Here is a 23,561-nt window from a genome sequence, read left to right as displayed (position 1 = left end):
ATCAAGGGAATTCAAAGAATAATCAGCTTTTTCCATTATAGACTACCTGCCAAATTTCTTGTACCAGTTCTATATGGATAATTGTAACAGTAGGTTTTTTTACCTTAAGCATGCTCTTCCCCCTTTGTGACAGATGGCAAAGCCAGAACGTGATTTTGGAAGATCATGTACAGGCATGCTTAATTCTGTAGAAAGCTTGACCAATTGTGGCATTCTTGTATGTGTAGACTAGATATTCTGTAGCAGCTTCAGATATTTCATACACTAGCCGGTGCTTTCTTGTGTACTTAATGCCAAAAAGGATTCTTCAGATCCATGGTGCCTTTTCACATAACGTGGTATTACATTCATTTTATGGAATAGGTTACAAAGTTCTTTAATTTTCAATGTGATACATAATTTCATATGAAAATGTATCACGTTTGGGTAACCTGAATGACTGGTCATGTACATACTTTGAACAGTTGCATTCTGGCATATTCATGGAAATGAGAAGGACTTGTGGTATGAATCGTTCCCTAGAGGGATGCTTTCACTTTTTATCATAATCTATCCAGGCTTCTATTGACAAACTCACAAAGGTTAAAAGGGTTATATTTCACCTGAGCTATATCACTGTTTGCAGCTTCACACAGATAGTACCTTCCCAGTTTTTGCAAATATGGGGGGGTTGCCTGTGTGACATGATAGGGACTTTCCTCCAGGTGGGCTCCTCCGAGCTAATCTTTCAGTGAATGGGCCTCCAATCTCAGCCTCTACGGTGTGATGAGGCTGTGTCACTACAACCTGACCAGTGTAAACCCAGAGAACTAACACTCAAGTCCTGGAGGCTAAAATGGGACTGAAAGTAGCCTGTTCTAATATAAATGGGTGACAGGCTGAGACTGAAAATATTCTCAAAGGCTGGATTCTTGGCACGCAAAGCCTCATTGGTGCCTTTAGGTATTAACATATTTTCTACTACAAACTATGCATGGTCTCTCTACAGGCATCAGATAATCTTTACTGATGTAGGTCAGAAGCTTAGTCGCTGACATGCTGTCACCTTGATAAGTATGCTTAGAACCATCTAAGCAAAACACACGATGGAATCTGTCACTTTTTAAACCATTTGTTCATATTGGTTAAACAGTAATAGGTGTCATAATTCTGTTAAGCTGACAAATTTCAACTGCCATATTGGACAGGACACAAGCCTGACAATCCCTTAAATCAGAGTTTCTAGACGTCACATTTCTAAACTTGGTCACTTACCCACTGTCATTTTGTTTCCAAAATCTGAATAAAATGTACCACTCAGTTTTCAAAATAGTTAGTGGAAACAACATGTGTATAAAATTGTCTCTTAATTTTGTGATGAGCTTTACACATCAAAGTTGCGTTTCCTCCCTGGTGTCTTGTCCCACTGTATTGCAGAAGCTGTCTTTTCGGCTGGGTGCAGTATTTGGAACATAAGCCAATGGATCAGGTCGGATCAAGTATCTATAAGAAGAAATTATAACTCTTATTAAAAATACTTGGTGCGAGCAAGGATAAAATAAGCACATGCAATTGTAATGTTGAAAAGATCTGAGGAAGACTTAGAGACTTATTTTGAAGGTGCTTAGTCTAGTTCCTGTTGGGTAACTTGGACACTTGGGTAACACCGCTCACTTTAGATTCTAATAATAAAGCTTTTCATGTTTTGTCTGCCTGGACATCATCTGTGTGTACTAGGCACAGCTAAACCTTAATTTTGACTGACGGCTCCTTTGCCTGTAACTGTATTTCTTTATGCATCTCTTTTATTCATTATGCCTTAAAGAAGGGACAAGCAGTCCACAATAATTTCTAAAAGAATTTTGTGAGAAAACAATCGATAATTCTTGTCACTGTGCTCAATAAATAAACAGCCTGATGTTGATAATCTTGGTGTAAGCTGGCAGTCTGGAGATGGACCCGTATTCTAAGAACTTCTAGTAGATCCGAATACTTGAAGAAAATGCCTCATAAGTTTGAATCTAAGTTTGAGATGTTTAAAATAACTGCTTTTCTTAGGATAACGATGGAAAAGCTTCCTATGAATTTGTAAGTATATATTCTGCACTGCTTTGTCAGCTGTCTCAAGTGACAAACTATCTGATCTGAGACAGCATTTGGGGCTGACGCAGTAGCAGCTTCATGCTGCTGCAGAACTAACATTTCAGTGTTCTGACCTATCAATCAGTGCTTCCCAGTGCCACTATGCTCCTAAAGATAAGACAGACAACTAGATTCAATCCCAGTATTTTAAACTTGTCCAAAGATGAGCAGTACTGTTGAAGCCACTGGAAATTTTATTTCAAATCCTGGTTTTGACTGGGGTTTTTTTTGAAAGAAAGAAAAACGAAATGCAGGAAAATGAAATGTGAAAGAATCCTTTCTCTCATATTCTCAGAAATCTTGGTGCCACATGTCTGTCCATCTCCTCATCAGCCAAATGAAAATGCTTAAATATCCAAACAGAGACCATGTATGTGCTGTGGTGCTTATAAAGATCTGCTGTATTACTTTTGCAGTGGTCCTGAAGAAAATTTCTGTTTTTACAGGCCATGAACTTCTACCATTCAGTATAATGAGTATGTTTTGCCCCATGCTTAATTAAAACACCCTGGAAAATTCTTCAACAAAGTGCAAAATCCTGATTAACTGAACTAACATGTTCTGTGAGTGTATGAGCAATCACTGTCATATTTCCCACAGAACTGCTGTATCTGTTTTCGGCTCACCTGGTAACAGACTGTTCCTGGCTCCTGAAAGCATGGGCTTCTGAGTCTGTGGGGCATTGGCTTTATGGTGGATACCCAGGAGAATCACCTGATCTCCATGATTTGGAAACACCACCTGCCTCTTTGTTAATGTTTCTCCTTCTGTCAGGGCTAAAATAGAATAGCAGTGTTTTCTCTCTCTCATAGAGTTTGTTGCTACAAATAGCCTGAACTTATTTGTGTAAAACAACAGTTGACTTAAATATGGGATTAAAAAATCTACTCTTACTGTTCCTATCTAGATGATGTTCTCATGGTATCTATTTGTTTAAAGTCAGACTTATTACCCTCTATTTATAACATCTGATATTTATGTTTACTCCAGAACAACCTATTTGTTTTGCTGATCCAGCCAATGAAACTGAGGAGTAGTGGAAGAGTCTACTCTGTTCTGTTCATCAAACCCAAAGGAAGCATGTTTAAACACATGAAAAAAAAAAAAAAAAATCTTATTTTTCTTGCCTTTTTTTTTTTTTTTTTAAGGAATATATTTTCTTAGATTTGCGGGGGGAATGCAGGTCTTTCTGTTTGTTTTTTTTTTTTTTTTTTTTTTTATAGAGTAAACTAAACAAAGACTTGTACCTGAAATACATAATTCACAAGTTCTACATCACAAATAATTCTGTAGCAAGTAAATCACAGCATCCCTTAAGTAAAAATCAACAAGACTGTTATAGTGATAAACCTTGATAAAATTGTAAGAAGCCCAAATATATGACTAGAGCCTCCAGGGTTTATAACTGGCCAGATGTCACAGCTGCCAAATCTCAGTGGTCGCCTTCCTCCCTTAAGCATGTCTGGAGCAGTACTGCACAAGCAATTCCTGTGCGTGATCTTTGGATGTTACTGCAGATTCCTGAAATTTGGAACTCCCAATGGCAACTCTTGGAACCGAAACTGCAACTCTGAATTTGATGTTTCTATAGGGCATCATCAACACAAACCCTAGAGCAAATAAGGAGAGTGTTAATCTCCAGGAAAAAAAACCAAAACATGTCAAAGGAACAAACAGCCCGTAGTGGGGTTTTGGTTGTTTTTTGGTTTTGTGTGGTGGGTGGGGTTTTTTTGTGTTTCTTTGTTTTTGGTTTTTTGTTTGTTTGTTTGTTTTTTAAATAAGGAGAGAGTCAGTGCTAGCAACAGAATGTATTGTACTAATTCTGGAATGAAAGAGAAAAAGGAGTGTTACTGCAAGATCCACTTGCAAGTGCTAAACTCCAATATAGAAAAAGAACATCATGCTCTGCTGAGAGTCAAAATGTTAAATGTTTTGGTAGAAAAAAATCTCATGGCTGTAGAATGAAAATGCTGCTATTCGGTACCTGCTTCTTAAGGCAAATAGGCTAGATGAAATGGGGAGTTATTAAGGCAAAGTCTGAACGTATCACTTGAAATGTAAGTGCTTTTGTTTTAATTGTTCAATAAAGACAGTGAGATCATTGTCCTTTAAGCTCCATCAGGTCAAGATACTAAACATTAGGTTGCAAAGCTAACAAATGCAAAGACTAACAAGAAAGCTTTTTGAGCAACCAACAGCTGCGAATGCTGCTTTGGGTGCAACCTGTCTCTAAAAGCTGAGAAAATTTCCTCATATGCTGGTTCAGGGTTGTATGTTACCTAATATATCCGTGATAAATTACAAATGTAATAGGATCATAGTGAATGCAAAGGACTTAAAGTTGTATAAGCATGGGAAATGGGAGAATGAAGGTTGCATCTATAGGAGTTAAAGTGAATACGTGTTTTGGCTTCTATCATAGATATGCACAGAAATATGTGGTTTGGATAAGAATAAGCCATGTTGGCATAAAAGTGCAGCTAACAAAGTGTGATGAGAGAGTAACCAGCTGGAGGAATTCTGCAAAATATATTGAGAAGGGGAGAAAAAAAATAGGAAGACTAGCCTTACAGCTTGTTATCAGGAAGGACAAATAGAAAAAGCTTTTTACCTGCTCTGGGATTTCTGACTAAGACAACTGTAGAAAGAGAACAACCTCTTCTTCCTTGCCCTTCCACTAATAATCCCCCATTGCATGAGGGTGAAATGGCTGCCTAGTCAAGAGAACTGTAATCAGATAGAGTAGTGATCTGGGTTATTGAAGCATTAACTGTTATCCAGGTACAAGGATCATGTTCCTTGTGTTAGGTTTTAAAAAAAAAAAAGAAAAAAAAAAAAAAAAAGTCTGAGCTTAAGCTGAGACACAGGCCCCCTCATTAAGCATCAGGAAATGAACGTACATCAAGCTAGGTAACAGTATGTGCATTTACAGGCTAAATATGCGTAGGTAGCACATTACAAATTCAGTACCACTGCAAAATTATGCAATATTGGATTGCTGAGTACCTTTGTTTTTGCGAAGAAAGAAAAATGGAATGCAGGATACCTACTCCACCTATGTAGACTGGGTAACAGTATGTGAATTTACAGGTTAAATATTAGTACACATCATGCTGTGGAGTTCCATAACAATGAAAATAGTATTCCAAATAATTTCAACAAATTTTATTATAATTGCCTTTGCTGTTTGATACAGTTAATATTATGCTATGCTTTTCATATACTACAGTGCTACAAAGCACTATGAATATTTTGTTTTAGTATCAGGAGGGCTGATCAAACAGATCAAACAGATCAAATTGTTCAAACAGTTTTCCTCCTTGTGAGCAAGCAGTGAGGTGGGTCAGCACTGATGTGGAGAACCTTGCACAACTGGGCTATGTGGTTTCTTTCCCATGGAGCAGATGGGGCATGTTAGTATAGCAAGGCAGAGGCAGCAGAGACTAGAGGCAGAAATGGCTCAGGACCTTAACACAGGGATCTCATCGGACTTTAGTATGAGACAATGCCAGATAATTATCTAAAATTCTTGACTTTCAAAACTTTCTTGACAGTTCAAATTTGTGTTCACTTTTTTTTCATGTAGTCTGCAAAATTCCTGATAAGCAAGTGAAAAAATTTCCTGTGTTAAGGTCCTGCCATTTGTATTTGAATTATCTTAAGTGTGAATATCACATGATATTCAGGGCAAGACTGCTGTTCATTTAATGATCTTTGAATCCATGTAATAAAATCCCATTTGAAAACACTGATTTTGAAGCGTTGATCTTTCTATTAAGACTGGATAGCTAAATTATAAGCAAGAATTAATGAGAATATTAATTCTGTGAAGCTATCCAGCAGGCTTGGTTAGATTATTTTTTAAATACACAGAGTAAGAGAAGGATGAGAGAATATGGAGGTAAGAGCATTACTAACATGTATTATATATTTATATGTGTGTTTAGAATATATACATATATATGTATAATTAGGTGTCTATTTCAATAGAAGTCTCCATATTTTTATTTTTTGCAGGTGTATGGGAAAGTTTGGGGTTCTTTTCCAGCAGAAAGATAATAAAATAAATTCAGGCAAAAAATGCAAACAAGAAATTTTGCAGGTCTTGTAACTTTTTTTTTTTTTTTGGTGCTTTAACTTACACTATATCATTCAGCTCTAATCTTGTATCCGGAGAAGGATTGATCAGGATGTAAGAAAGGGTGTTCTGATGATCATTCATTTCATCTAGAGGACAAAAAAAACCCAACAACATACCAAATTAATTATATTTTCAAACAAATTTTGAAAAGTATGATTTCTGACAAACTAATCTGATAAAAGATCATCTTTCATTCATAGAGCTGTCAAAAAGTGTCAGGTGTCAAAGGGATTTCAAATAAGTTTAGCAACTTCTTTTCAACTGTACTTGAATTGGAACTATCTGACATAGCATCTTTTGAGTTATCAGCTCTCAAAATATCCTGTTTTCTTTCTGAGTGTTCTAAAAATGTTCTTTTGCATTTTTTTCAGTCATAGCAATTCTGAATGCAAACCAATTTTAGTGTAATTTACCAATCTGTCATGCGGCTTATGTTAGTATGTGGGAAATAGGGACTTCCATCGTCAGTTGGCATTGAGTTCAAGTGATAAGCAAGGTTAAATGCAGGTGTATGGCATTCTCACCCATTTCCAGGTTTGGTCAATATAAACCTTTTTTCCCTTTCCCTATTTATCTAGTAAGCATTTTCCTTTTATCACCTGTGCCAATGGGTTGAAATGTGAATTCTGTATAAATGGAAATTGGTATTTATATCTTGCATTTTTGACTCTTCTTTAATGGTATGTTGCAAATGAAGGCTGACAGAATTTTTTTTTAAGTTTTTTGCCTAGTCAAGTCTCGCTACGCTCTTGCAGCTGTCATTGCAGTATCTTTTGTATAGCTTTCGGTACACTTCCTGGGGTGCTGCAGTGAGATTAGTTTTAATTTTATAGGATTAAAAAGGAGAGGCATTTCTTCTGTGTTCATTTCCCTCTTCAGCATTTTTGGGAAAATGATTTGAAAGAGAACAGCCCCATTCTAGTTTCAGTGCAATTCCTAAATCTTTTGTTAATGAAGAAGTATTGATATGCTGTTTGTAGGTTGAAAATTACTGTATTGGGTATTTTCTAGTATGTGTAATTTTTCTACATGCTTGTGTCATGTATTTGCACCACCATAAGTACTTCTGTCTAGAAAACAATTAGATGCGCTCACATAGACTCTTGTTATAGATGCAATTATTAAAATATGGCTAAAATGGTGGTTTACAATACAGCTTATTTCTGTAAGGTGAAACTGATGCAAAGTATTGTAATTAGTTATACAAGCACCTGTACCACCATACTAACATCATCACACCTCTGCTAGAGGCTTGCATAGTCGTAACTGTGTTGTGTCTCAATTGGCTTAAATGAATTCAGTTAAATGAATTTAAATTTGGAGGTCTTGGAGGTCATTAGGTTATCAATGTAAAAAGGATACTGAAGATGTGAAATTGGCTTTAGAGATCATCTCCATACACAGAGACACAGGAGCAGCTGCAATTTTTGTTTCCTGTTTATTTTTTTTTTTCCTTGTTCCACACATGCAGAGAGATAGTACTGAGGAGTGTGTTTAACTTCTGCAGGGAGCTAACCGGCATGATTGATTTCTGCTAGTTTGAAAGAACAGGGAGATTTAAAAGTTTCTATTTCATGTTTAATATGTGGTGGGATGAGTGGGGAGTGAGGTAGCTCTGAACAGGGGTGAAAGGCTTCTGACATTTCTTTCTGAATGTGAAGGAGGGTGGAGAGATGGCGGTGGCAACGTGACAACCCAGGTTTGCAGCTGACTGCACATGTAAAACTGGTTTGTGGTTCTTTGAGGGTTTTTTGTTTGGTTTGGTTTCCCCCTGCCCCAGAATATGGGTGTTCCTGGGGTTGTGAAAGTAGAAGCTTTCTTTATAATGAAAGGGAAAATAGGGAAGTGATCATGAAAATTTATAAATCAGAATCAGGGCAGAGAAATGTAATCAAGTGAAGTATTTACCTATCAAGATTTTGCTATTCTGCAGATGGTATATAATCTTCCTAAATTTAAATAATGAAATGAACATTTACTGTTGGGTTTTAACTAGGATTTTAAAAGAAAAGCAGGAATACAACAGTTTTCTTGTTACTAGTATAAATATGAATCAAATTTACAAAACTTCTTTGTGGTTGATCAAATGTTATTGTGGCCTATGTCCCTCCTGGAAAATATTTAGTCCTGAATCTTCCTGCAGAGAGTCATATAGTATCTACAAAGAAAACAGGAACAGTAATTATCCAGTTGGAGTGTGAGATAAAGAGCTTGTATTTACATATCTAATTTGTAAAGATTGAGCAAAACTATAGCCATGAATTCTGTAGCAGTCTTCTCTCACAATTAAGTTGATTTTGTATCAATAGCAACAATAAGAATTACTGTTGGGTAGTACATTGCCATTGGTGTCAAAAATGTTTTGACCCTGCATTAAGAATGTGTGTAGTTAAAATGGAGAAAGAAAAATATGCATTCTGCAGGAAATGCCACATTTACCTTCAGTTAATGGATATTTTAGGGACAAGTCAAATTTAAAAATAATTGTGTTGAAAAATGAAAGGTAACACATTTGTAAAACAGTATATTTTGGATTCTTCAAATGAAAAGTGAGTATGGGAACCCCAGTGTTGGTGTTTCTGAAGTAGAAAGCACTAAGCTCCATATTGGACCTACTATGGAGACAAATAGGTTGGGATCTAGAAATTCTTGGTGTTTCTAGGAAAACTGGAACCCGTAGTTCTGGGAGTTTCCACACAACATGCTACAGAGCCAAGGCCATAGAAAGGCAACCCAGGCAGCTGTGGTGCTTATATTAAAAAGGGTATTACAGAGCTCTTGTCAACAGCTTTTAAAAAAGGGAAAAAAACCCAAAAACGAAAACAAACAAAAAACAGAAAAGCAACCCAGCATCATCCTTGCTGGAGAAGGACTTGACGGATAAAAATGTCACCTAAAAACCTAGTGAAACATGCTTCATAAAAATGACTTTAATGTGACACTTTGGCATTAATTTTAAAAATTGTGGGGAAAATGCAATATCCTTCACGTATAAACAACTCTCCACCTTGACATATGAGTGAACTTCACAGCAGTTCTATCTTCATCTGTATTTCAAGAAGTTTGTGGAAATATGGCACAGTTGTTCAATGACAGGGGAATGTTTATATATTCTGCATACACGTATCATATGTGCTAAATATAAATGTGACTGACATGCTGCTTTCTGAGCTTTCCATCTGAAAATAGGAATGGGTGATAATAGAACTGATTAAAAACACTCTAGCAAGTTTTTCTCAGTTAAACAAAAAAAAAAAACCACCAAACCAAAACAACACAAAAAAACCCCCAACCCAACCAACCAAATAAAAAAAAACCCAAACCAACAAAACCATTATCATAAACTTAATATTTTGTTTATGGCACCCTCAGTTCTTAAGAATAAGTTCATTTTGCATAAGACTAATGTTTTTATTAATTTAAAGTAGTATAGTAATCATACCGTATCCTGCTGGAGAAAGGCCCAGATGCTTCATTCTGTTTTTCACAAGTTCAGCAAGCTCCTGTCTTTCTGACCTCCTGTAAAGGTTCATTCGCTGCTGGTTTATCTTCTCAGCTGTTTTACCAGAGTGTCGCGGTACTCTTCTGCTCAGCCGTCGGGCCCACTGCATGCTTTTTCTTCTTAACAAGGGATGATCAGACTGATCACTAGATGTTGAGTTACGATGATTACTACGATAACTAATCTGTTCTTTGGTGTCTTTAGTGTCTTCCCATTCTTCCACACTGATAGAGATTTGAGACTTGAAAGGAAAATGACAAGAGGGATGAAGGGCTTTAAAACATGGAAGCAGATGAAGATGTTCTCTCCTCTTTTCAACAGTGCAATTGAACATGTGTTTTGGTTGCAGTGGAGCTGAGGGGATTCAGCTGTTTGTACCTAGCAAGTGTTCCTGAATTGGGCACCCTTTACTAGACTTTGACTTTTTATGTAAAAAGCTCATTTATATAAACACATTTCTCAAGCGCAAAAGCAGTTAAGCATTATTTAGTGCCCGATTCCATTTTGATTCTGAGAAGAACAATCCTAGCCTTCTGATACTGCCTTTCTTGAATCTAGGAATCTGTTTTGAATGATTTCTTCACTTTCTTCCAAGTGTGCATATTTTGAGAAATTCAAGTTCTGTAACTACTTTTCAGATGTATGTTGTGGATTCATTAAGTAATAGTTGAACTTTGGCTGCACTGTTTTGAGTACTCTTTTAAGACCACAGGTGGAACATACCTGTTACATGTGTCTCAAATTCCCAGGCATTTTTGACCTTCCAGCACATAATATCTGGAATGCCTCTGTGTCTGAAAATAGGGACATATGCAGTAGCCTTCAGTGTGATTCAGGGCACCTCTTGCAAATGAGGTAATTAATTCCTACCTTAAAGCATAGTGATGTTGCTTTTTCACTCCTATACTAACAAAAAAAAAGCAGACTTAAGGGCTAAAATCTGGCCCTCTGTTGCTGTGTTTTCTTCATGTCACCCAAGTATGACCAATAGTACGCGCATACAGTAGTACTGAAATAACACAAGTGGATTTCAAAAGATAACTTCAAAACTGTTTTAGTGTCTATTTTACATTTAACTAATACTATTACCTTCTCGTTTCAAAACTACTTCATTATAATCCTGAGTTACTGTTGTGATCTTCGAAACATGTCTTTTATTGACAATGAAATAGTGAAGCCCTTGCTGGTATCAGTGCAGTCATATTACCAAGTTACTGGTGACTGATTTCAGCATGTTCAGTGTTTAAAATAAAAAAAAAAAAAGAAGTATAAACCAAAGATGACTTGAAGTGGAGCTGGCTCAGTTTGTACGACTCGCCAAGAACAGGAGTTCACAGTATGCTGGAAGTGAACAGCGAATAAAGCAAATTTAACTGAAGAGCTACTGAGGTTCTAAAGGCCTTTTCCCATTAATACAAAATCTGAAAGCAAGATTCTGTTGACCTCATCAATGTTGAATATAACCTTTCTTTAAGAGGCTCAGCATCCTCTCCCACACAGAATCTCTTAAGGTTCCTGGAGTCCATAAAATAATATTTGATAGGAGTAAGTCTGACAGTGTGAGAAAGATAGTAATTTTTTCCCTTTTGCACGGACTAGCTTTTATCTGTGTAAAAAAAAAAAAAAAACCACCCAAGAAAAAAACAATCAAACCCAATAATAAAGAGCACTAAATATGCTTATGTTGTAGTACTTCAAGCAAAATCACATTTTAATATTCTAGACTAGGACCTTGCAATAAGCCTCATGCAAAGACCTACTAATTTATTGAGGCTCTTCAGCTTAGTCTGCAATAGAAAGGGTTTTTTCTGAAAAATTACATGATTTTTGAAGTTTTGTTACTGACTCAGCTGATGTTATTTTGGGTAGAGCATAAGAGACAACCCTGAATGCCTGTGTACAGGAATGCTGTTTGATTTTGTTGTTGTTGTTTGTTATTTTAAATTGACATTTTGGGTTTGCATGTACTTTACAGTACGGATTAAGGTAAGCAAAGTACATTCCATATGATAAGGTGCTACTTATGGATGGGAAGAGTCTATTTGGTGTGAACAAATCTGATACAAACTGAGTATAAAGGATGGTCTTGTTTTGCCTTTCTTCCTGTCTACGTTGGTAGCTTTCCTTGTCCAGCTCTTGATAAAACAGCCATCTGGAGTTGCTGGCAGTAGTATTGGAAAGGCAGAGACCAATCATCCTAATTATTACAGGAGGGTAAGTCACATTTTTTGAGCCAGAGATTAATTAGGGGAGGCCAAGTAAAAGAACAAGTCTTCTGATTCTGTGAATTGGTAAATCCTTAGCTTGAACTTTTGAAACACTGGGATAGGTGAGCTGAAACCAAAAATGAAGATGATAAATATTTACTTGGGTGACTATTCAGTTTTTAGGGTACCTGTTGAGAAAGGTGTGGAGAATGGCCCTTCCCTGTATGCAGGAGGAAAAAATTAAACTGTTTAAAGACAAAGCAAAACCAAAGAAACCCAAACCCTCTTTCAAAGGCTGCACAAAAGCATGCCTGCCAGTGGCAGCTGTTCAAGACATAGAGGATAAAAGCCCAGCGCAGAGTACTTCTGCGTCCCCCTCTGTTTTAATCAGTTTCGAACTTTCTTTAAAAATACTTTTGTAACAATCATCAATTTATTTTCAGGTTTGGTTCCTTTAATTTCTTTTCATTTCATTTCCTTTTTGCATAGTTTGTAAACCTGCTGTATGAGAAACATAACTGATGATATGGTGTCACTACTACTATATAGCAGTAATTGATCATCTTATGTTTTATGAAGTGTACGGTTTTGGTTTTGTTTTTTTTTTTTGAGATTCCTTAAAGAGAAACATGGTGAAATCTCTGGAAAATACCAAGGTGTGCGTTCAGTCTTTACATAATCACCACTACTTTTACTGGGGAAAAATCTGTATGTCGCACATAAAGTGAAGAAACATTTGCCTTTAATTTTTTTTTTTTTTTAAGTTTCAGGTTTCTTTGTGTGAGTAGGTGTTTGTTGTTTTGGTTTGTGGTTTTGGTTTTTTTTTTTTTTTTTAAAGGCAAATTCTCATCTCAAGTATCAGACTGTGTGCCCAAATGAGTGTGATTGCTCACTTGTGCTGCTGGACATCTGTGACCCACAGGGGCTTTTCCACTTGGGCAAGGTGCTCTAATAAGATGTTTTGCACCCTTATTTAAACACTAGCTCAGGTTGGCCAACATGTGGCAGAAACAGGAATGTAGTCATGAACACACCAGTGCTCATATTTGAGATGGTCAGGGCGGCTGTGAGTATGGCGATAACAACACTACAACACCAAACATCAGTTAGTTTCTTGGATCTTTGTTCCCTTGCCTTGCTGCTCCCTGGAAGCTAAGTGTGTAAAATACGAAACAGTTTTAATGTGCAGATTCATCTATTCTGTTCTGAAGCAATGTCTTATTTTTATCTAACGGCAAGTTTTATGTTCAAATAACTTTACTGTTCTGTCTGCCAATAGCCTTTAATTGCACCTAGGTGCACCTAGGAATGCTTTTTTGCTCCAACAGCTGTCTGAACCATAGTTAGATACAGCCACATATTCCTTTTATGATAAACTTGGGGATTTTTGTCCATTAGCATTTAAGGGGTTTAGGATCAAGGCTTTCACCAGACTGGAAGGATGATCTGTTATCTTCAGAATTCAATAGGGACAGGCCCAATAGGGACCAAATTCCATGGGGCTTTTTTGAAAGCCCCAGTCTTTCATCCTTCAGATTTTTAATTAGATGTTTGTGTCCAGAACAATGTTGCTTTAAGCTTTATTTACTCAAGGATGATCCATTGCATAGTTCCATTTCCTGTAAGGATTTACTCCCAGGGTTTAACCCAGTGTAATGTTTTTGGCTGGGATAGAGTTAAATTTCTTCATAGTAGCTTGTATGAGGCTGTGTTTTGGATTTGTCATGAAAACGGTGTTGGTAAAACAGGGATGTTTCAGTTAGTGCCGAGCAGCGCTTACACAGTATCAAGGCATTTTCTGCTTCTCACGGTGCCCTGCTGGTGAATAGGCTGGGGGTGCGCAAGAAGCTGGGAAGGGAACACAGCCAGGACAGCTGACCCCAACTGACCAGAGGGATATTCCATACCATATGGCACCGAGTTCAGCAATAAACGCTGGAGGAAGGTGAAGGAATGGGGGGACTTGCGGAATTACGGCATTTGTCTCCCCAAGTATGCATCATGGAGCCCTGCTTTCCTGAAGATGGCTGAACACCTGCCTGCTGATGGGAAGTAGTGAGCGAGTTCCTTGCTTTGCTTTCCTTGCGCGCACAGCTTTTGCTTTACCTATTAAACTGTCTTTATCTCAGCCCACAAGTTTTCTCACTTTTACCCTTCTGATTCTCTCCCCCATCCCATTGTGGGGAAGGCGAGCAAGCGGCTGTGTGGTGCTTAGTGCCTACTGGGCTTAAACCACGACACCCAGAAACAGGCAGACAATAAGCAAATACTTACTTGTGAAGCCATTTCTCGTGACTGACAAAGGAAGGGGAAAAAGAAAACAAAAGACAATTTAAACAGAAGTGAATCTAAAGAAACAGACATGGACTGTTTAACAGGAATCACAGAAAATCAGCTACAGAGGCAGTAAGGAAGACTTCGTATCTTTTTTTTTATGAAATGGAAATGGTTTGAGTCATAGGTGCAGGTCATTGAGAGGCAGGCTAGATTTGCTTGTTATTTAGTAACTCGATCACTGAAAACTTGCTTTCTTTTTAAAGAAATTATATTTATCTGTCAGAGTGAAGTGAGGACTTCTCATTTGCATAGTACAAAAAGGGGGTGTCAAGGGAGAAATCATACATATAGAATTATTAATATTGGCATATTGTGACTCAAGTTAACCATTAACTGACAGCTTCCAGGTGTGTGCAATACAAATTAAGTTTTATGAGTCTGTTTAAACTCAAATTGATATACACATTGGAGGTCCTGTGAATTGGAAACCTTCAAATTACAGTTAGAAGTTCATAATTCCTGAGAAAAACAGCAATTTACATTTCTCTAACCTCCATTTTAAAGTTCTCATCCAACGATATTTTAAAGCGTTTCTGGCTTAATATATTGAAAAGCTAAAATGATAGCCCACGCTAATATTATTTTATTAGTGCAACTAGTTAAAAATTCCTTTAACTTCAAAAAGAAACACTTTGGAGAGAGAGTACAGTTTTCAGCATCTCTGCATTTGTAGGTATCTCCCTATAAAGACTACAGAAGCAGAGCTAGATGTTGCTGTTTTGTATTCCCCATATATAGACGGGGAAGAGCTAGGTTAGGGAAGATTGCCCTGCCCCTCTCTAGAAGGGGAAGAATTTCACAAATACTCACCCACTAAACAAGAAACTGCTGAAGTATTTAAGTGTGAAAATACCACTGGAGGTCTGCATTCAAAGCCTTGAACTTTTTAAAAAGAGTAAATGCTTTTACTTCACTTAATAAACAAAGACAGTGCCATGCTTCCACATTAGGCCTGTACCTGACAATTTGAAAACTCAACTAGGAGATTTCTGCCCCCCTTCTTCCTCTACCTGATTTAACTCAAACTCTTCATGAGATTACCTGTGAAAGCTGGTAGGCAGTAATAGTAGAACTCCTCCTATCTATTGGACAGTGGCTTCCAGGCTGGTTTCAGTGTCTGAATGTTTTAAGAAATTGCATCTTTGTAAATCACAATCAATAACTATCTTAAACTAAATCTCTGCCTGGTCTGATCAAGCACGTGAGCAGCTGCATGTGTACAGGCCCCAGAGGTTTCCAATGTTATAGTAAAATTGTGAGTTTAGAGTTAAGTGACTGATGGTCCCAAACCTTGTTTTCAGCAAAACATTTGAATGATCTTTAATTTATCAGTTAAGCTTGCCTCAGAAGACTTACTTGAGTGTGTATGCTTACCACAACCCCAACGCCCTGCCAAAAAAAATGGTTCATGTAGAAAAGCTGAGTGTTACTCTTACAGTTCCCCTCCCCTGTACAGATGCTGTTTGCCAGTCAGCCTGTGTGTTTCAAAGTATGTGAAAATGCAGAAAAGAAATAGGCCACTAAAATGCACTCCTAACAGTATGTTGTATGCTCACAGTTCAACTGTTCTTGATTCTCTTTTTTGGACCTGAAGTTAAATAGCTAGCTGTGAATGTGAGAATAAAGCATTGCCACAAATCTTATCTTACTTATCCTTATTTAATGAATTCTTAAAATCTGGCACGTCCTCTGTTTTGTTGAAAGCTGTGACAGACTTTTTTTCATATTAGCAGTGATGCTGCCTATATTCTTCTCCAAGGAATGATTTTGAAGGATTATGTTAATGCTGCTACATTTAAAAAAAAACCCACTTACATTATAGCAGTGGCACACTCCACTGGCTAAGCTGTAAAAGCCACTTGTAGGCGTATTGGTGGTCCACAAAGAGAGACACTAGTGAACTTTGAAAAATCTTGCATAGCTTTTTGTAACCCTTATTTTTAAATTAACTTTAACTAAATGTTTGTACTTCCTCCAAGATAAATCTTACAGTTAAGCATTACATGGCTTAATGTTTTATAACATTTTTCTGAAATATTGAAGATAAAATACAAATTGTCTGTCTTGGAAATCAATAAACTATGTATGAGTATTTCAGAAGAAAGGAGAAAGTTGTTCACTGTTGCATTTTAGAGCTGTATTTGAGCCATGGTTTAATGAGATGCCAGTATTAATGGTCACGTAGACAAATGGCTTATACATGACAGAAATAAAAGCTGCACAAACAAAAAAATGTATGTTAAATAGTCAGGAAAAAGTATTTTTGTCATTCTTTATATATATATCTAGGGAGAAATGTATACATTTATATGGCAGACAGATAAATAGAGATGTACAAAAAATTACCACTGTTTGGCAGCTAAATTTAGAGAAATCTCACAATACTTTTAATAACATTAATTTATGCTCTTTTTGCTCATTTCTAGTTAGAAATTCATGTGAATACTGAAATGCCACCTCTTTTGAGATATAGTGTTGACATTCTTGTCACACCTGATACAGGACCTGGTCATACACCTTGTAATGGATACTGCCTTTATTCATCCCATGCAAGTTCAGACTAGAGCAAACTATCCTAGCCTGTCCTATCAGTACCTGAGCTGCCCCTTGTTTTCAGTCAGTCAGTTCTCTGTAGGTGAGCACAGGAATGAAAGTCAGTATGTAGACTGGCTCTGGGTATTCGTGAAGTCTGGGGCTGAATGTGATCCCTGACCGTATACATATGTGACCATATACATGCCAGCAGAGGGAGACCTTCAGCGGGTTATTGGAATTCTGTGCATTTGCAAATATGGCATTCACAATATAAATACGTGGTTCCCATTCTTATGAGGACCAAAGAATGTTGTATACTCTGTAATCAAATCCAAAGAAAAGTATAGTAAACTGACGTACCTCAGATGTTGTAAGCTTTTGAGATTCTGTCCTGTAGACTCCAATTGGAATGTCTCCTGTAGAAGAACAAAGTTTCTGATATAGTCTGGCATATGTCCTAATCCATAGATCCTCTTCTGTGATTTTCATCTGAACAAATAATAATAGGAAGGAGGACTTTTAACTCTTGAGGGGTTATCACTTGTTCACTAAACCGCTCTTGATAAAACTAACACTAGCTGGTAATGATCATATTGCAGTATTGCACCTTTGCTCCACAACAAATCTGGAACTGCTATTGAGTTTGTAGATAATGTTTCTTTTGTTCTCTCCCTGTTTGGGAGACATTGCAGTGCAAATGGTTGAGCTTTGTGAAATTAATTCTGTTCTTGTTTTAAAATTACTTAAAAACTTATATGGCATCCTTCATCCAGTGTTCATATCTGACTAAAATACAAGAGAATGAACTAAATATTGGCAGCAGTAGGAAACTGGTGATGGACAGAGTGAATAATGCACAAGTATTTTGAATGCAGCCAGATAACTGTTCACTAGACTGCAGGCTGAATATTTGGGGAGAAGCAAGTGGGAGGAAAGTAATACACTAAGTATAAATGGCATAAGAGAGTCTTTAATGAATCTCAAGTATTTCATTACTATTACACTAGCTTTATTTCAAGATATGTGAGCCTCTTTTCAGAGATTCAACAGTCTTGCATTCACTGTAACAAAGCTTAATGATTGACCAACAAATCCATAATTGTTTTTTATTTAAACAACTTTCTTAAACCATCATTGGTAACTTCCTTTTTGAGAACAACATCCTGCAATTCTTTATAGTTCCCCAGAAAGCAACTGGTAAATAACTTCTATTTATCTGTTTGCCACCTGCGGTATGATGAGTGTGGAAGAAAACAGAAAGGGGGGCTATTTTTAATAAAAAAATAAATTTTTTTGGTTTTATTTTTTATGCGTCTGTGTGTGTACATATAAAAAATAGATATTAAAAATAAACTCTGCATCGGGGAATATTGATGTACATAATAACAAGATGACTTTTGAACTTTGACACCTAAACTGAAGCTATTTAATGCATCTTATTTTTATGAAAAATCCAGTTCTGCCCTTTATTGCCTATGATGGAAAAGGGTGTTGTGGAATAGCACTGTGTGTAAGCGCTAGGCAGGCTGTACAATATAGGTAGTGCTTCGTGTTCTTTTTATATACTTAATTTTTAAAATTTTTGCTGCCATTGCTATTTCCTATAAAATGCACTTTTCCTGTGTTTTCCTGCCTTTCCTATTCCTTTGTGCTTTATAGAATGTATTGTGGTTTTGGGGGTGGGGAGCGTGCTATGGAAGTAACTAAAAATGGGTATGTTTTCTATCCAATTTTCTTGGCTTCTCCCCTGGTGAAAAAGGAAACAGATGGCCTTTCTTGGACTTTCACAAAAGGAAGTGCCATACAAAGAAAGTAGAGGTATTTTGCAGACGGTACAGAATCTTCGCTGGTACACTGTAGTAATTTTTTTTTTTTTTTTTTAACTTACAGAACAAAGAAACCCAGATCCTGGTGTGGTATCAAGTCCCAGCAGAAGTCTTGTGATAGAAATCATATAATCTTTCACAAATGACTGCAAGATTTTTAACAGGAGAGATGGAAAAGAAAGAAAAAAGCTTTAATGAACAGATGAGCAGGTAACGATTAGTACCACATGTTAATTTGAAAGAAATTGTACATCTGTGTTTACAATCAATCTCTTTATCTTTTAAGTATCGTAATCACTGTAGAAATAGCTATCCCTTTCTTTTTGCTGAATCTACTTATATAAAATAAGTTTTCTTATTTGATTCTGCATATGCATGCAATCTACATACCGGATTCAAAGAGACTAAGGCATAATAAGGCAGCATGAAAGCGAAGATGAATGTAGATCTAAGATCAATGGAAGTCAGGCGTTAGCCTTATTAGGTGTGAAATTATAATAATGAACTCTTCTGTGTAAAAGAAATGCTGTCACACATTAGATGGGTCTGCAGTACTGAGTAGTGGGTAATACTAAGGTGAGACTGCTATTATTTTAGTTCAAACGAGTCATTTGCCTTTGCCAGTCCATCTATTTTTTTTTTTTTTTTTAGGGTTGATCTGCCTTATCTCAGGTCAGGCTTGTTGCTCTGCTAACAGAAGTGTTTTGCTGATTGGTTGAAAGATAGAAATTAAGCTAAACGTAGAAGTGTAGGCTAAGACCAGGAACAGACATTAGATCACCTGAAATCACAAATATTTCTCATCCTTATGAGCTGGGCTGCTGGAATCAGAGGGCCATGTGGGTGCTCTGCTAACTGTGGTAGGACTGTTCATTTCCACTTCTTCTTAGGTGTAGTAGGGAAGCATTCAAAGCAGGCTATCAGTCCTTGTTGAAACACAACTTGCGATTAGCTTTTTTGGCTTAATGTAAATATGGAGCTAGCAAATAGGTTTTAATAAAGAAATACCTTACAAACGTGTTATATAAATCCTTTAGCGTTATAGCATCTGAATTTGTTTAAACTCAGAAGCTAGACAGATTTAATTTGATACATAGTGGTTCAACTGTTTTCATTTTTGTACTCGTAATCTTCTAGTTGTGATGGGGTAAATGCCAATGAGCATCTTCTTGAAAAGAACAAAAGTTTGTGTAACCTTCACTTATTTGTTATCTTGGCTGCATCATTTATGCTATGGAATTATCATTAGATTACCAAGTGTATTCATAAGGATTTGCCAGACCAAGTTTCCATTTTTCAGTCAGTGTCCTAAAGATAATTTGAAGGCTTTTCTTTTGGCCTAAAATAGGAAGGACCAGATGAATCCTGCTGTTTCCCATGTCATTTACTCTGTATGCAGAAGAAAAAGATGTCATACAGAAAAGGATGGGACCATGAAAAAGAACAAAGAGGACTTGCTGTCATAGTATTTGTTACTTGGAATAAGAAAGATAATTCTAGAAAAATGACAGTTCACGTGAGCAGTAGGAGTACAAGGAAAGAATGGGTGGAATTTGAGTGAGAATGAGTGTGTGGGGTTTACTGTTTTAAACACTTTCTGGTGAATGGTTTTACTCTGTCAAATCATAGCATGACTGATCATGTCTAGGAGCAAATATAAAATATTGAAGTTACTTATGTGCTGGCAGGAGTTGATGATGACAGATCTGTTTCTATATAGGTGTCTTAATCTACTTTTTTTTTTTAATTTTGCCATATATGATGTTAATATTCTGGGACATGATTAAAAACATGTTTTATAAGCAAATACAATTATTTCTAAAACATCTAGAATTTGATAAATGGCTTCACATCTGCTGGCTTATCTGCTTTTGGTACCTGTCCATATACATGACTGTTTTATATATTAATGACTTTTTGAGAAAAGTTTAGCTCCAAGAATTTTTCTATTTACGTTGAATTTGCCTTCAGGGAATTTATTTGGAAGTAGAATTGAGATGGAAGAACAACTTTCATGCACCAAATTACCAAGTAAACTAATTTCCCCGGAAGAATGTCTTGCGCCTGAATACAAAAGCGTCCACAGGCTACCTCTAGGTATAGGCAAAGTAGGTAGCTGCTTAGGTAAGCAGACTACACGGGCCATGGTGGTGTTGCTACTTATTCTGCGTAGCTAGATCCTTGAAGGCTAGTGCTGGAGGCTGCTGCTTGGGCATCCTGATGTATCAGGGTGTGCAGAAAGGTGGCCACTGCTGAGGAGCGAGGGCAATATTCTCTTTTTCCACCCTGAGACCAGCAACTACTACTTTCATTTGTCCTGACCTCATATATTCTGATATGTTTCTTCAATTGTCTGAGGCTGTTGCCCTTCCCTTATCCCCACTGACTGTCATCACTTCTTTTTGCATGAGGAGGTCTGTCCTGGATTCTTGGGCAACAAGGTTCAGTGCTGCCTTTTCTTCCCCCACTGTTTCTTTGTAACCACTGCATATATTTCTTGTTAGGGCCAGAATGGGTTACTTTAAGATATGATGACTGGTCATCTGGAGGCCTAGTCAACATGAGTAAGAGGACAGGACACAATGAAGTAATTGAGGCCTCTATCAGCAAGTGCAGATGACTGATACATTACTCATAAAAGTAATTCTGTTGATTTTTGTGGTTAGAGACACTACTTCGTGGGAATGGGCACTGCCTTTTTGTTGCAGAATACAAGCATTATTAGTCTGTATAATCTGTATTTTCTGTAGGCCTTATCAAAACTATCCCACTTATTTGACTGTGGAGAGGTTCACAAACAGTATTATATTGTCTAACAACAGAATTTGTGCAAAGACTGGGTGATTTTTGGGTTGATAACTGAGCTAGTACCATCATGTGGAACATGCTCCATTATCTTTTGCCTTTGATTGTTCCTGGTACAGACACGCACATTAATGGCTTACATGTAGGAAGACAGAGGTCATCTAACAATTAAGTACAATAAAATAGGTAGTAACAACGCATGTCTGTGTTAAGATAAGTCACGTTATTGTCCATAGTACCTGATAAAGCAGCGTATCCAACATACTGATGCTGAAAACCCTGCCAGCAGCGAAGGGCAGTCGAAACATAAATGCCAGATTAGATCCCTTCTCCCGCTCTTTCTGTTAAGGAATTAAAAAATAGAAAATACTTTTAACGCTGGTTTTGGAAGGACTATAATAAAAACATCAAATTGATGTTACCTTGAAAGAGGTCAAAAGTGTAAAATCCCTTTACTCTGAATATACTTTCTTTCTACAAATATGTAGCATCTTTGTTCAGTACTTACAGTTTTTCAGGTTGAAAGATTTTGTTTAATGCATATGTTGTTTCAATCATCACATCTCAAATCGCATAGGCATATTCTACCAGATCATGTTAAAAATGATTGAGGGATTTCAACTGTGCTTAGAGCAAAGCTCTTGTTATTCCTGCTCCAATTCCTTGGTGCTGACAGTGGACTTTCATTCAGGTCCAGAAAGTCTACTAGGAATAGGAACATGAAACATTAACAGAATCTGATGCAAAAGGGAAGAAATGGTATTTTAGTGAATGTGAGGATGTGAGAGGAGATCAGACATGGACTGGGGTAGAAACTTCTGGCTCTGATGCTTCTGAGGAAGGGATGCAGAAAAACATAACTGTAGTTATGCCTTTTTCTTATCACATCTCACTGGCAGAAGAATCACACCACAATGTGCTTCCTATTCCTTTGGTTACCAGAGAGTAAAACTACAGGTTGGAAGTGATTTTTGTTATTTTAAGAAGAGAGGAAATATCAAGCTTGCAGTTCAGAGATGTCATGAAGAATGAGATGCGTTATCAAAGTACAGAAATGTTACATGTCTTGGAATTGAGACACTTAAATCCACTACATATATGCTGTAGTACATGCTGGGGACTGACTGACTGGCAAGCAGCTTGGCAGAAAAGACCCTGCAGGTCCTGGTGGACACCAAGTTGAACATGAGCCAGCAATGTGCCTTTGTGGCAAAGAAGGCTAATGGTGTCCTGGGCTGCATTAGCAGGAGTGCTGCCAGCAGGTCGAGGAAGGTGATTCTTCCCCTCTACTCAGCACTGGTAAGGCCACACCTGGAGTACTGTGTCCTGTTCTAAGCTCCCCAGTACAAGGAGATATGGATCTACTGGAGGTAGACTAGAAAAGCACCACTAAGATGATCAAGGGACTGGAGCATCTCTCCTATGAGGAAAGGCTGAGAGAGAGAGCTGGGACTGTTTAGCCCAGAGAACAGTAGGCTCAGGGAGGATCTCATCAATGTGTATAAATACCTGAAGGGAGGGTGTAGAGAAGGCAGAGCCAGGCTCTTTTCAGTGGTGCCTAGGGGACAGGACAAGAGGCAATAGGCACCAGCTGAAACACAGTCAGTTCCTTCAGAATGTCAGGAAATACATTTTTACAGTGAGAGTGACTGAGCACTGGCACAGGTTGCCCAGGGAGGTTGCGGAGTCTCCCTCTTTGGAGATAATTAAAAGCCCTCGGGACATCATCCTGGGCAACTGGCTCTAGGTGGCCCTGCCTGAGCAGGGGCCTTGGGCAAGATGACCTCCAGAGGTCCCTTCCAACCCTAACCACGCTCTGATTCTGTGATATGCAAATAAGCAGTCTGCTCGAACTCATGGTTTTGTTGAACAGCAGCACTGTAACCCCAGTTTGTCGTTGTTGGATAGTCTGGTTGCACCTGTTGATTTCTGTGGCTTTGCATGAGTGGAGTTGAAAAAGATGTCACACAAAAAAGAATTTCCTCTCCAGATAAAAGTACACAGCAAATAGGTCTTAAAAATATGACATTAATCTGTCCCTTATAAAATGTCACCTCTGTCAATCTCTTCAGGTTAAAGGGTTTTCA

The 23,561-nt window shown here is 37.4% G+C and overlaps 1 protein-coding gene across 4 annotated transcripts in view; it reads right to left on the bottom strand.

Moving 5' to 3' along the window:
* Window positions 1–1,370: 1,370 nt before the first annotated feature.
* The window catches only part of KCNT2 (potassium sodium-activated channel subfamily T member 2), a gene marked incomplete at both ends in the record, with an annotated part of 153,843 nt that continues 131,652 nt past the window's right edge, over window positions 1,371–23,561 (bottom strand). For 2 of the 4 annotated variants that reach the window (XM_082314689.1, XM_082314692.1), the window contains 7 exons: window positions 1,371–1,482; window positions 6,264–6,348; window positions 9,705–10,005; window positions 14,246–14,266; window positions 17,204–17,332; window positions 18,732–18,815; window positions 21,714–21,815. In XM_082314689.1, the coding sequence (XP_082170815.1) occupies window positions 1,371–1,482; window positions 6,264–6,348; window positions 9,705–10,005; window positions 14,246–14,266; window positions 17,204–17,332; window positions 18,732–18,815; window positions 21,714–21,815 (834 nt within the window). The remainder of the gene's footprint in view (window positions 1,483–6,263; window positions 6,349–9,704; window positions 10,006–14,245; window positions 14,267–17,203; window positions 17,333–18,731; window positions 18,816–21,713; window positions 21,816–23,561) is intronic. The other 2 variants (XM_082314690.1, XM_082314691.1) reach the window with 1 other exon arrangement.

Source organism: Platalea leucorodia (genome assembly GCF_965183815.1).
Source record: "Platalea leucorodia genome assembly, chromosome: 5".
Taxonomy (NCBI): domain Eukaryota; kingdom Metazoa; phylum Chordata; class Aves; order Pelecaniformes; family Threskiornithidae; genus Platalea; species Platalea leucorodia.
This window is presented reverse-complemented; position numbering and strand designations above follow the sequence as displayed.